The sequence below is a fragment of the Fopius arisanus genome, unplaced genomic scaffold (genome assembly GCF_000806365.1).
Source record: "Fopius arisanus strain USDA-PBARC FA_bdor unplaced genomic scaffold, ASM80636v1 scaffold00009, whole genome shotgun sequence".
NCBI classification, from domain to species: Eukaryota; Metazoa; Arthropoda; class Insecta; order Hymenoptera; family Braconidae; genus Fopius; species Fopius arisanus.
This window is the reverse complement of record NW_011887748.1, coordinates 1,170,492-1,184,764: the sequence shown is the minus strand read 5'-3', so window position 1 is coordinate 1,184,764 and position 14,273 is coordinate 1,170,492. Positions and strand designations below refer to the sequence as shown.

At 37.9% G+C, this 14,273-nt stretch overlaps 3 protein-coding genes across 3 annotated transcripts; all 3 read right to left on the bottom strand.

Annotated features, from left to right (window-relative positions):
* Nucleotides 1-703: 703 nt before the first annotated feature.
* Nucleotides 704-9,582, bottom strand: Best2 (bestrophin 2; the record flags this gene model as incomplete). The annotated part of the gene is given in 8 exon segments (XM_011316903.1): nt 704-3,424; nt 3,501-3,608; nt 3,687-3,827; nt 4,258-4,496; nt 4,591-4,720; nt 5,568-5,739; nt 5,820-5,930; nt 9,099-9,582. Coding segments are annotated over 8 exon segments (2,391 nt in total). The 3' UTR covers nt 704-2,005.
* A 590-nt stretch (nt 9,583-10,172) lies between these two features.
* On the bottom strand, nt 10,173-11,924 carry LOC105274077 (L-lactate dehydrogenase). The gene is made up of 7 exons (XM_011316904.1): nt 11,666-11,924; nt 11,349-11,596; nt 11,118-11,291; nt 10,886-11,059; nt 10,714-10,831; nt 10,519-10,642; nt 10,173-10,448 (listed from the first exon to the last, which is right to left on the bottom strand). The coding sequence occupies exons 1-7, from the start codon at nt 11,821-11,823 to the stop codon at nt 10,281-10,283; spliced, it is 1,164 nt and encodes a 387-aa protein (XP_011315206.1). The 5' UTR covers nt 11,824-11,924; the 3' UTR covers nt 10,173-10,280.
* Nucleotides 11,925-12,039: 115 nt separating this feature from the next.
* Nucleotides 12,040-14,221, bottom strand: Ldh (Lactate dehydrogenase). Its single transcript, XM_011316905.1, has 5 exons — nt 14,071-14,221; nt 13,465-13,595; nt 12,931-13,396; nt 12,619-12,860; nt 12,040-12,512 (listed from the first exon to the last, which is right to left on the bottom strand). Exons 2-5 carry the CDS (start codon nt 13,588-13,590, stop codon nt 12,348-12,350), a joined length of 999 nt encoding a protein of 332 aa, XP_011315207.1. The 5' UTR covers nt 13,591-13,595; nt 14,071-14,221; the 3' UTR covers nt 12,040-12,347.
* Between the last annotated feature and the right edge of the window lie 52 nt (nt 14,222-14,273).

The window sequence follows — 14,273 nt, the reverse complement described above, 5'->3', positions numbered from 1 at the left end:
GCGTTAAAAAAACGTAAGACTGCCGCAAATAAGATGTAGACAGGGTACATATGTCTGCATACCCGATGTATATACTATTTGAGGCGTACACATTGTATACCACCATCTCTTGCTGACCATCTGCCGTAGAACCAAGGACGTCGAGTTCCTCCTTCCTTTCAGTATAAATCCATCCTATAAAGTCGATACATTTTGGTAAATTTATTTGGTAGGAGTAGATAAAATGCGATCTGATAATTATCACTTGCGCGATTGTCCAGTCCATTCGTAATATTCTAGAGTTTATTTCATACCTGGGAAGTACTTTCTGCTCATTATTAAAAGAATCGATCGAAAAATATCAATATCGGTGAGGTAAATACAGATGATTATTCCACCGTGTCAATGAACTCGACTGGATTTTTGCGCTGAAACAAGGAAGTTGATTCTCATTCGTGGGCCACGACTTCTGGAGGTTCCAGTTGTCATTATTCGCACACACAGGTCCACACACGGAAAAGTCCGGTTTCCGAAGCTCGCTTCATCAGTTGTTTTGTTTGTTCATTTATTCAACTCTCTTTCGCTGGGATATAAGGAATTATTTTCATTTTTATCCATCCAGATATTTTATTGGAAATTAATTCCACGCGCTCATTACCACCATTAAATAAAAATAGCGAATGAAAAAAAGAGTGGATTCCATAAAAAATTCAAGCACACTAGATTATTTAAAAACAACTGATTTTATTGGCTATTATACACAAATACTGAACTTTCATAGATAATCGAATCATGATTTGAACTCGTCCGATTGAGAATAAAATTTAGTGTATATGTTACACAATGATTGCACGAGGCCCCCATCACAATTTATCCTAACAAACTCATCGACTACATTGGTAAACGAAGCACACCAATCGACCTTTTCAATTGAGGCATTATTGAGCAATGTTCCAGGAATATTGTTAATGTAAAAAGCTGATTCGATTCCACACAATAATCTCCAAGGAGATTCATTCCATCATTTCAGGCTACATATGAATAATAATCGTTTAATCATAATAAATACATTGATAACATGAGACAATAGGCTATCGGTTCAGCAATCACATTGGCCATTCGCTTGTCGGAGTAGGAAGCACCCATTTTACATTGAAAATTATTTAACCGTACCGCTTCTAACGATTTATCGTCTGTGAATCGGTACTGCGTATTTACCAAACATAAAAACTTGAGAATCAATACGAAAAAATATTGTCCAAGCAATTGCAAGCGATTTTTTTCACTCGTCTTTGTCATCAACTCTACACGAGTGAGAAACCCCATGGCAACAGTCCGGAAATATCCTATTTCCTGAGAAATAACCGCAGATATCTTCGTCTTTTGTTGTTCTCGATTAAAAAACAAATTCATTCACACCACCAAATAGTGAACGGCCGAATCCGCCATTTCAACGATCAGATCTTATCGTATGAGAGAATATATAACATTTACATTGATAAAATCCTCAACAATCAGTCATATCACAAAGTTCATTTCTATGATTTTCCTTTAGTGCCTAGTGAGTTATTCACCTCCGTCCATTTTAATGAATAATATATATGAGATAGACTTTTTTTTTAGAGTATAGAAAAAAGAGAATATCAACAAAAAAAAAGTATTTACATCAATGAAATACGAAGTATCATTAGTCACCATAAAAAATATCCGTAATATCGAGATTCTAATGAATTATTCTTGAGTCTCCTGCCTATCATATTACACTTTTTTTCTCAATGAACAATAATGTTCTCCTGAGTCACTAAATTCCCGTACAATTGTACAACGGTGAACACCGATATCTCATCGACTTACCAACGTAAACGAGAACTGGTATAATTTATACAATTATTTATGGAAAATATACTCATTATTATGACCATTAGGATTGTCAGGTGTCCCCTAACAATCTTCCCCTCTCTGAAATAATCAATTTTTAAAATGAAATGACAATATTCACACGATGAAAAGTGAAAAAAAATTCGCGTCAGACGTAAACTTCGCCCCTCTTGATTCCACTTGAACATCCGGCAGGCCCATTACCGGTTAACATTGACGGATTTGTACTAGCAGGTGTACTAATTCTCCTCTGAGACTCTTGAAGTCTCGGTCGAGGTAAGTCCCCACCAACGCTACTCGTTCTTTGTCTCCCCTGTAGATTCGCTATTCCGGAAGACACCGCGAGAAGCGAATTTATATGTTTATTTGTTGCTGAAATTGTTTGAATTTCGTGTGGTAATGACAGACTCCTGTCCTCTCTGAGTGGCATGGTAGGGGCTGATCCAGGCAGTGAGCTAGACCGCCTTCCCCTAGCATCAGATTGTGTAGTGGATTCATTGGTTTTATGCTCACCTGTTGATCGATTCTCATGATCCGTGCCTATGCTCCCATTTCTGGAATTGCTTGTATTGCTACCACCAACGAGTCCCTCCTCCTCACTGCTATTGACCTCAGTCAAAGTAATCTGGCAATTGCCATTCGATTGTGGCATCGATGCCGATGTAGTTGTGACAAGACCTAATTCAGTCAGTTGACTCATTGTCACTGGAGTTAGAGTAACTGGTGTGACTAATCCAGCGCTTGTGAGAGTCGGTGGAAGAACAGCTTGAGCAAGAGCTGCAGCAGTACCACCTCTGGCAACGGATGGAGTTGACTCTGTCTCTTGGATCGGTGATAAAACAACTTGCACCACTGGCAGATCTGTTGCATAAGAGCCATTAGTCGTAGGTATAACACCTACAACACCTGCGCCAATAGTTGCAGCATTGCTCACTGATAATGCAAGCCTCTGCTCACGATCCACAACTTCTTTTGTAACGTCTGGTGTAGGGATTCTAGGCCGATTTTTAAGTGATATTGGAACTGAGTGGAGTTTTGTCATCGTTCCTTGACGACCTAAACGCTGACTCCGAATACTCTTTCTACCTACAAGACGATCGTACAGAGATATCTTGACATTTGGATGGGGATTTGTTTGTGGTAATCCCCCACTCTCTGGGCTGCTGTAAACGCTGTTATGACGATTTCTCGAGAAAAATCCACTGCTGCTGTACGTTGTTGATGAACTCCTGACGGAACCCATTCGCGTTATCTGACGCTGCAGCCAATTCTTCCGTCGCTCAACCAATGGCGTGTCGACACTCTCGTAATCTGCGTACATGTCATCCTGATGCAATTTTCTGTGCTGATTTGCACTGTGGATTTGAGTTCCCAGCATGACATTAGCGTAAAGAGCATCGCTCTCCTTTACTTTGTAGTGTTCAGCTGAGCCTTTGGGCTCTTCCCGTCGATATTGTTCACTGGCTACTGTGTATGGCAAATCCTTCGGCACCACCTCATCCCAGTACTGGTCCTTCAACAGCTCAGGGTGTTCCTCGTGCATCTCGTCGACAATCATGTATGCAGCCTGAAAAAAAAACATTTGGTCAATTAAATTTTCCCTTTCTCCTCGATTCTTTCACATTCTTCCATCATTTCTCCACCTTAATATGACGATCGATCAACCAATTCAATTCTATATCATCATCGTCTTCACCGAAAGGATTTATCAGCACCTCAGCGACTTTCAGCCATCCGACGTAGAAGCAAAACTGCAAGAGATAATAAATTCTCATCAAGTTAATTTGCCTCGCACAATGAAAATTGTTATGACTCCGTCTTTTGATTACCTGAAGAGTTGTGAAAACTGGAAAATACATGTCTGGATCTTCATATTTTCCTGGTGAACCAGTTCCATCCGGCGAGCGCTCCACAAATTGTCGTCCCAACAGGGCGGAAAAAAAGTACGCGTAAAGGGATAGAGTAACTACCTATAAACAAAATAATTTCACTATTATTATTCATAACGTTTGAGAATCAAACACCAAGTTGAAAACACAAGTTGAATTGCAGGTGTATAAATGGATACTTGTCACGTATTTCAATGCACAATAATAGTAGTTAAATTATTCGCCATCTAGTCGGCGCCTCTCTGATAATAACAGCCTAATCCACGCATTACAGAGGCTGTCTCCATAATGCATTACACAACCCGATGTTCTCTCAGTCCTCATATTAAAAAAATGCGAGATATTTTTCTTTCATATTCAAAAAAGTGCAGTTAAAAAGTGCATTAAATTGTTGAGGCACTGCCAAGAGTTTTACCCGGGTGAAAAGTGAAATGGAAATGAATAATATCGTAAACCACGGATTAAAGTTTAATTAGTATTCTTCAGCATTGCTGGATGTTGTATTACTCACCTGAGTATAAACAAGAGGAACGCACACCGTGTCATATCCAATTAGAGCACCTAATCGCTTTCTAATGTCACTCAGCTCAACCAAAAGTGTTTGAACTACATGATCACTTTCAATGAGCTTTTCCTTTCTTGCTCGATTTATAATGTTCGTTGCCCACACCAATGGCATCCAGTACTTCGACATTGCAGCTTTTTTATTCATCATCTCGAATATTTTCTTCTCCGACTCCATCATCAGGCCTGCGAAACAAATTCACCAATTGCCAAAACATTGAAGCGAAAAAAATTCAATGTTTATCATTTATCATTGATAATAAACAAAACATTCACTGACCTACATCTACAATATGCTGAAGCGTTGGAAATCGTCTTTTAACCCTCAATGAAATTCTTTGCAGTGTAATTACGTACGCCAGTACAGCGTATCTGACGATATTACGTCTCATCAATCGTCCGCGCTCGTCCTGAAATTGTTACAAATATTTGTCCAACTATTTTACGATTTTTAAGGACAATTTACTGCTTTTGGGATGGAGTGGACTGGTTTCTATTAAATTCCTTTCGCGTATTGTATCGCTCGAACACTTTCTCTGTTTCGAGAATTTAAATGGTTAAATCGCGTCTGGAATTTCATTGGCTTTATTCAATTGTTATTGTTTTTTTGCCGGACTTGTTCACTCATCTCATTATTCTGGGACTACCATTTTGCAATCGAGCAAACCATGTGTCGCTGCCGATGGAATAATAATTTCTTTAGAAATCGAATTTAATGGATATCAATTAATTCGATCGTCATTTCAATTTTACTAATTAAAAATAATAACACTATTAAATATTCGGTTCAATTTCTATTGCTAAATCTATTCTATTGTCTTTTGGTTCACGCAATTTAAGGAATTAATTAATCGCTCATTTTCCATGGACTTGAAAAGTTCGACGTTTACATGAAAGAATTCGATACCCCGATGCCTTTGTCTTCTTATCACTCGATGGCCTTTCCAAATCTTTATGTAAAGGAAAAATTCACGCGCATACGACGAAAAAGAATTTATTTTTTCAGCTCGCGATTAGTATCGAGTGCGGAATACCTACGATAAACGATTGTTACCCACTTACATGCGGTTAACGACATCGAAAGGTGTCATGGAAACTCATTTGTGTAATTCGTCCTCTGCATAAGTTGACGCGACATATTGTGTTAAACGTAAATTTTTTGCATGGACAAATGAGTAATCCCTTTATTAAGCGCCTCCTAGACTTATTTTTCCACCGAATGAAAATGCGAATTAAAAAATAACGACGAGTACTTACAATTCCTGGTATGGCTGCACTGATGAAGAGAGCCAAGTTATCGGGCCAAGGAAGTAATTTATATTGTTCCCACCATCTTTTAACAACGAGACTTACGTAAAATCCCAGAACGAACGACATCGGTATCGACTCACTCGAATTTCCGAAATAAAATCGAATTTTTTCGAATATCCTGGAATAAATTATTGAAATTTAGTGGAGGAAGGACAACCTTGGGAACAGCCTGAATAAAAATCAGCTGAAAATACTGACCTTTGTTGTTGATCGTTAAGTGCATATCTATAAGTTAAATTTATCATGTAGTAGACGAAGAGGTAGGCTAATAATTCCCTCCATATGAGTTTGTAAACTGAACCTCGCCACCTGAAAAATCGAGAAAATAGAAAATCGGTAAAGCTTAGAATTTTTTTTCTGTCCATTTTTTATGGTTCTTCCAATGGCCATGGTGAGATTTTTATTATGAAACTAACTGTAAGATATTTACCGGTCAAAAATTCACATCCCCTTGAGGAATTTTTTGACTCCAAGAATAGATTTTATTACTCTAGATTACTTGGCAACATTCACAAGGCAATAACGTTTGATGTGAAACAATATATTGTATTTTCTTGGAAAAACTCGAGCGTCACGTAAACGTTAATTATTACCGACCACTTGGAATGCATTTTTCTCGTTAACATTGATAATAAATTTTATTTGCACTGTAATTTATTCACCAAACGGAAATGCCAATTTCTTGATAAGTTTAATTCCCGAATCCGTGAGATAGTTCAAAATGAAAAGTAGGAAGCAATGAGTGAGATTTGAAAAGACACGTACGAGTCGCCTCGGAATGTTAAATACTCTTGTGAAATTCAAGTCTTTGTAATTTGCTTTTCCCAATGGTTTAAAAATTATGTGCCAAATGATGCCGCAATTGAATTCGAGATCTCCACTCTAACAATTGTATCACTTCCGTAATTCGAATAGATTATTGACAAATCATTAAGTACGAGTTTAATTGAAATTAATTGTTCTGCGATGTTGAGGATTACATGAGTACAGAGACAATGCATTGATGTGAGTTCTAGATGAATGACAGACATATTGATGAGGAATAGCAAATTGAATTGACAGTGACACCTTTACGAGACAGCCTTGTGTCTCTCCAAGAATAGCGTACATATGGGTACTTTATATTTATTATCTTTAAGCCAATTCGCGTAAAAACAATCTAGACAGACTAAAGGACGGAAAAATCATTGTCGATTCATGGCAACTCGCTGATGAAGGTGACAAGTCATTTTAATTCGTTGGCAGAAAGGGTGAATTTTTTACGTGACTAATTTCCGCGATATTTACACCGGTGGTTAATAATGATTGGATTAGTTGATATTTATTCTGATTTTAGCGTCGTGTACCAATGATAAATAATGAATTGTGAATAAAAAATGGGAAATATCGGGAATGGAATCAGCAGCGGATGTTCCTATGCAAAGCAAGGTCATCTGAGAGTTGTTGAACAATTTAAAAGTGTTGCATAATTCCATCATCCATTGCTGGTCACGGTTTGTGAACCGATGCTACAGTACTTGTTTGTTTAATAATTGGTATTAATTATGGGGGGTTATATGAAAGTACAATTGGCAAATTTCTATTTCATGTATCCATTTCTGGTCAATTATTTTTTCTACTCACAATTTGTTTTTCATCGATTCAATCACATTTATTTTTTACATGGAATAATTGGATAATTTATGATAAATTGTATAAGCGGCAATGAAATAGTTCTTCAACTTCATGAAAACCGAGGGAAAGAATTTACGAGCTATTGAGGCATTCATCCATCATCTTGAAAAAATCTTTTATTAATCTTCTGCGCTATGAAGAATAGAACAAGAAAAAACTGTAATAAAGCAACATAATGTCCTTGATATTAATAGTGAGCTAATCCGTATCCGCATATCATGAAGATCTGACCAACAGAAAGAAATTGGTAGATAAGAAAACAAGAAACTCGTGTGGCGTTGGCTGGTATGAAATCTGAATGATGTATTCAGTTTCAACTCTTCAGATTTCATATCGGCGAGCTGAGAAAATGTCAACTGCACAAAGAGAATTAATTAAGAAGCGATAAACCATTAATCTCGGTAGTTGATATTTTTTTTTTCTGCTGTATGTACTGTGCAAAATCATAAATCGTTTAGTCTGAATCACTTTTATCCGCCGATTTCTCGTCGGTTTTTTCGACTTGGTGCGAATTCACTTTCTTCTTCATGAGAAGTCAACTTTTGCCACTGAACACTTTTAAACTCATACATACAACGTGGTTCCGGTTTTCAATAAACTGAGACGACCTTCGTGGGTGCCCAATGAATTCTTCGAACATTTGATTCAAGGCTTTCTACTCATTTTTTCCACGCATATTTATTTATATTCATTTTACGATGATAATAATTATATCCACAAAACGAAATGTTGCAACAATTAACTGTTTTAACGTTAAATGTTAATTGATACATTAATTAAAATTTTAATGCTAGGATTGCAGCACACACTTGTTCAATCTGTCAAATTCCGAACTGTTTGTTCAATTGGTTTCACTCGAATTATCTCGACTCTTCTTCACCACGCGCATCATATGGTATTCCTTTAAAAATCATAACACGAGGTTTATTAATAATTATTACCCCGCAACGATCGGCATTTATCATCGGTAATTAATTCCACGGAGCTCGAGTAATTATTCCGTGTAATCCACGAATTCCACTCGATTCCGGATACCGGATGAATAACTGCACATATTATCCTGAATAATTACTCGGGATTACAAAAAAAATTAGCAATAACGTGCGCTCGGTTATGAAAATCAATAGGCGGAAAATATTTGAATTGGGAAAATCGGTTCGTGAATATCAATTATTTCCTTACAATTACAGGAATTCTATCGATTACATAAATTTCCTAAATTAATGTCTTTTTAATTATAGGAGAATCACAACGAAATTAAGAAATAATAATTGATGACATCCCGATGATATACTAATCCGAAGATGATAATTTCGAAGATTAAGAGGAAAAATAAATTTCGAGTGAAAGCACGTGGTATTTTTCCTTTTCGAGAGAACACAGTGGCAGATAGATATTACAAGGATAATAACTCGGAATAAATTTGATATGGCGATTGATTATTCTCGTATTATTGGCGTTGGTTTGTCGCAATCTGAGCAACAGCCACGATTTAATTCCTGCACAACTTGGAAAGTCTGTGCAATGGGTCCCCCAACAGTTCTACATTTTCCATCCAAAACACAGTGCATTCCCACAAATAATTTATCAATTAAACAAATAAAAATTATACCAGCCTGCATTATCCAATGTAACAAAAAATTAATACTGGTACAAAGTCCAACCACACCGTCGCTCCAGGTTCACTGGTTTGACATTCGTAAAATCATTTGAAGTGTCATCAAAATTCGCTTTCCCACACCTCCCACACCAATTCAATGATCCCAAAAAACAATGCAAATAACAATAAATAATATTACTTACTTAATGAGAATTCTCCAGAAACAGCCAAAGCTGGATCCATTTGGGACTTCACTAGCGTAAGATATAGTCATTTCCCGACTAAGCGAGTCAACGACACGCCCCTTCCTGTTTCAATCTCAATAGTAGGTGAAATAGTTCGATCACCGATCGTTATCCGCAAGATTTTCACTCATCCGATTGATCAATAATCGATTAATCAGTAAACTTTACCAAGTACCGTTACAACTTGGATTTTCAATTGCCCCAGTCTATTTCGAACTTCAATAACGGGTTACTGGCTAGAATCAATATTTATTGTCATTTAGTACATGTTACTCAACTGATGAGCTAGACGTCGACCGTGATTCCACTTTCAAGCTCAAATATCTTGTCTCTTATTCCGTGCTACCAAGTGACTGAGCTCCACTGCGTGATTACACCAAGTCACCAGGAGAACGGACCTCCAGAACTAACACACCTACCTCTCCTGTCCGTCATTATTCAGGTACGTAGAATGCCCCTAAAGCCCCCTGACGATTGCACCTGCGGATAGAACCCATTGATGAAGCGACCCAATGGTATTACCTGGTGATTCCCAATGGTATCCGGCCCCGGGTGGTCGACCTTTCTCAATTTTCAATGGAAAACTCTCCACCAATGCTGTTTGGTGGAAAAAAAAATTTCACCTAGCTAAGATACCGAGATATTGCCAATGTGGATTTAACCACTGGCTAACCAACAGCTATTCATTTTTTCAACTGCTTTATGTTTAAACAAACGCCACTCCGCGGTGAATTTTCAAATTGTCGACTTGCCTTGCCGCGGCCTAGCCTCGGGCACATGACATTGCCGTTAAACCAAGATGTATTTCACCAATCATCTGGGTTTTTCCCCCTCCCATTGGGAAATCCCTGCAATAAACTACATTCTCGAATGGGTTAACACTGTCAATACCTTGTCATCGTTTTATTTTTTATTTATACAGATCAGAAGATGTTGCACTGAGACGATTATTACGTGCGCTGACTAAATTTACTCACTGCAAGCAATTCCGTAGATTTTAAATTCAAATATTTATGCGCATTAGCTCGGATGTAAATTGATTTTGCGAACGCAATTTATTCTCTCTGTGTACGATTACACCTCGGATTTTTATTTGTCATTTCTCACTTGGATTTATCACCGGCTGTCTTCAATGGACCATCAAGACAGTTCAATGTTCTTTTGTACATTGTGAATGACATCCGCAGAATTATGCAATAGTTTCTTCTCGTATTCCGTTATTCGCATTCGAATCACTTGACCGACACCGCTCGCTCCAATTGTACAGGGAAGAGATAGAAATAAGTCCTGGCAGATATTATGGTGGCCCTGTAATAAGGATTGATATTATTTTTGATTTATGCATTCTTGGGGTGCAAGTACGAGGAGACGTGTTGACCTGGACTGATGTAGACACAGATTTGACCGATAGAGTATTCCGGATTATGTCCCTAGTGATATCAGCGGCGGAAAGACCGACGGCCGTGTTAGAATATCCTTTGAGACATCTTACTGTAGAACCGCTAGCGAATTAAAAATATAATGTCAAAAGGGATGCAAGTGTTGTTGATAAATCTGTGTAATTTAAACGCACGCTTTAGCTACGGATTTCGCCAGGTCATTCCAGCCTTCTTCGTCTAGTTCGAGTCCGACGTGGGGTATGATATCTCGGAATAGAACACCTGCTACGTTGACACCTGACCACAAGGGTACTGAAAGGAAATTCGAAATTAATACTCTTTCTCGTTTTCTTCGTGATCTGTTACCTTGGCTGTCACCGTGCTCTCCAATCACTAATCCGTGCACTGATTTTGCGGAGATTCCGAGTCTCTTTGCTATCATACAGCGGAATCTAGCTGTATCTAGATGACAACCGGCACCAATTATTCTGGTCACTGGTAGACCACTCACTTTCCATGCCACCCATGATAACACATCAACTGTATCGAATGGAGACAATTTGAATATTGGAAAATTATGAATGATCATTTGTCTAACCTGGGTTGGACACTATCAAAAAGACAGCATCTGGACTGTATTCGACCAATGGGGGAATTATATTTCTCATGATATTTGTATTTTTTTTTACGAGATCTAGTCGGTTTTCTCCTTCTTTCTGGCGGGCACCGGCGGTTATTACGACAACTTTTGAATCTTTTGAGATGCAAAAATCTGGAAAGGAAATTATTCCGTAGATTTTTAGAGTGCGGATTAGATTGAATGGTTTACTCGTGTCGAATTCGATTCGGGGATCATCCAGAAATACTGAGCTGTGACAATAGTCCATTCCTTCGCCTTCCAATTTTTTTGGGAAGGGATCGACTATGGCTACGTGACTGCTAATTCTTTGAAAGAGAATTGCGTTGGCGCAGGCAACACCAACCATGCCAGCTCCAACAATTGTTACTTTATCTATCCCATTCCTCGCTGGGTCAGCAACTTTGCATAGTAATTCTTCTCGTAGACACGCCGGTGACCTGAATAATCATAATAAAATTGTTTACAATAATTTTTTCTTGGTACCAACGCCACATCAATAATCTCACTCAAAACTCGCCGGTCTTTCAATTTTCTTCGTGTGCTCCACATTTTGGTAATTGTAACACAAAAATTTATTCGCTTTGTTGGTTAACGTTCCATAATATTGTGATTGTTTGGAAAGACGGGATGTCAAGTACGCGAGGTGTGTGAATTTTTGACGCATTTTTTTTCGCAGTTACTCCAATTTTTATTGACACTTAAAACTTTTTCATGAATTGTATACCGGTGAAATTTAAAACCGAAAAACCATTTTCACTGTCATGATTTAATCTATCAATTGTTCGATATTATTCACTCGAACTTCAGGTAATTGCAGCGTCTATAGAGGGAAGATGAATAATAATTAAAGGGGATGGAATTAAGGAAATGAAGTCACTAATTTACAATAAATAGATTTAATATTCACGAATAAGTATTTGGTGCACATGGCATCGGGTACATGAGATAATTTTCATTATTTCAGTCGCCTGTGCACTTTTATACTTATAAAACACATATATTCATTTCAAATGAAATACTTCGACAAAGTAGAAAGAAAATGCACACATAAATATATTCATTATTTTCAAAATACAAATCGTTGAAAATACTGATATGGTGAATATCCTCACCGGAAAATTGAAATGCAGAAGCACCAGGCCACAAACATATTTTTTCTAACACACAAGAATGATAAATTATTTAAAATCAAAATTTGAGTCCTGTTTGGACGTCGTGCATCGCAACGGCTGATTTTTTCAGGAGATCTTGTTCTTTTTGAGTGAGTTTCTGTTGAACAATGCATGTTACACCACTTTCGCCAAGAACACACGGAACTGAGAGAAAAACTTCTTCCGATATGCCATGAAGACCCTGAAAAAGAAATTTGTACCCCAGAAATTATATCTCAGACCTTTGGATTCCAGAACCATCTCGAAAAAATGGCTAATAAACTTGTAGTTTATTAATTGACACTTACATTGCACATTGTGGACACAGCATGAACCTGTCCAGAATTTCTGAGTATAGCCGATGCAAGATTAGAAATACTGAGGCCAATAGCCCACGAAGTGTAGCCTTTCAACTGAATAACTTTGTAGGCACTCTGTACCACTTGCTTGTGGATGTCCCCAAAATTCTCAGAGTCTTTCTCAGTCCCCACATTCTCATCCAGATCTCGCAGGCGAACACCGGCAACATTAACTCCAGACCAGACAGGAACTGCAAGTGAAAAAACAATAGAAAAAAATATTTTAAAACGCCACAGTATGAAGGCTGATGCAATATCTACCACTGGTGTCTCCATGCTCTCCGATGATCCATCCGTGACAGGAAGTGGGTGCCACATTCAATTTTTGGGACAGCAAAAATCTAAATCTTGCAGAATCGAGATTCGTTCCACTTCCGATGACTCGATTTTTAGGAAATCCAGACAATTTCCACGCCACGTATGTCAAGATGTCGACAGGATTCGATACAACCAGAAGAATAGCATTGGGACTGAACTTGACCAATTGTGGAATTATTCCCTTGAAAATGTCTGTATTTCTTTGCACCAGATCAAGGCGGGTCTCACCCTCGCGCTGTCGTGCACCAGCTGTTATCACACATAAACTGGAATTTGCTGTAGCTGCATAATCAGTGCTAGCATTGATACGTGCGTTATTCAAAAAGGAGCTGCCATGCTGGAGATCCATCATTTCACCCTTCAACTTATCCGCCATGACATCAATGAGGACGACTTCATTGGAAACATTCTACAATAAATTGAGGTAACAGTGAAATTCGTCAACCACGATAATTAAGTGGCAGAAGGAATAATTACATTTGTCAAAATGCTGAAGGCACAGGCCATTCCAACCTGCCCAACTCCAACGACTGTAATTTTGTTCTTTCCTGTTGTTATCGGCTCTGCCACAACACTCAATAATTTCTCTTTTAATGTACTCATTTTATCTGAAAGAATTCATCACTCTCATTACTCAATCTATTTATAAATATTGAGGTTTCAATGTCAACTGGAACACTAGATGTACAAATGAGATTTCAAGGCTCAAAGTCAAGAGACAGATACAAAAATACCCCACGTCTACGTGATCATCTGCATGATAAAAGTCTAGAATTTTGAACAGAAAATTTTTTATGAGTGTCACCGAAGATCACCGGTATAATTATAGCTCAGCACCAATGGTAGTCATGAAATTCAGGGATTCCAAAAAAACAGAACACACATTCTTATCAATTTTATAATAAATATTGAAAGGTTGTGCCTGGAAAAGTGTGCAAATAATAACAATTCTGTTAATTTAGCAGAAAACAATCCATAAATAGTGCATAACGCCTGAAAATGAAACTGAGGTAATATCTGATGCAATTCATGATGTGCATGACCATTGCAATGCAGATGCAATTATAAAAGTTGAATTCTTACCTTGTATCAGCTACAACTTTTTGCAAGAAAGCCCGAGTTATCAACCCTGCCAAGATTAGCGTCTAGGAGATGCCGATGGGATGAATGAACTGACACGTTCACGAGTTCGAGAGTTTCTGTCATTGAAGGTGACCTTGCCTTCCCTTTTATGTTTGATGGTGAGATCCAAAGAGGATTGACTAAAGTAGAGGCTCAGTTCTGGG

Bases quoted from the DNA above. Each gene is read 5' to 3' on its own strand.
- LOC105274077 (XM_011316904.1), bottom strand. From the start codon at position 11,823: ATGCGTCAAAAATTCACACACCTCGCGTACTTGACATCCCGTCTTTCC. The intron at 11,292-11,348 runs GTAAACCATTCA...TTTCCTTTCCAG, and splicing joins CCGAATCGAATTCGACACGA to ATTTTTGCATCTCAAAAGAT. The intron at 10,832-10,885 runs GTAACAGATCAC...ATTTCCTTTCAG, and splicing joins AGAGCACGGTGACAGCCAAG to TACCCTTGTGGTCAGGTGTC.
- Ldh (XM_011316905.1), bottom strand. From the start codon at position 13,590: ATGAGTACATTAAAAGAGAAATTATTGAGTGTTGTGGCAGAGCCGATA. The intron at 12,861-12,930 runs GTAGATATTGCA...TTTCACTTGCAG, and splicing joins AGAGCATGGAGACACCAGTG to TTCCTGTCTGGTCTGGAGTT. The intron at 12,513-12,618 runs GTAAGTGTCAAT...TTTCTTTTTCAG, and splicing joins CTGTGTCCACAATGTGCAAT to GGTCTTCATGGCATATCGGA.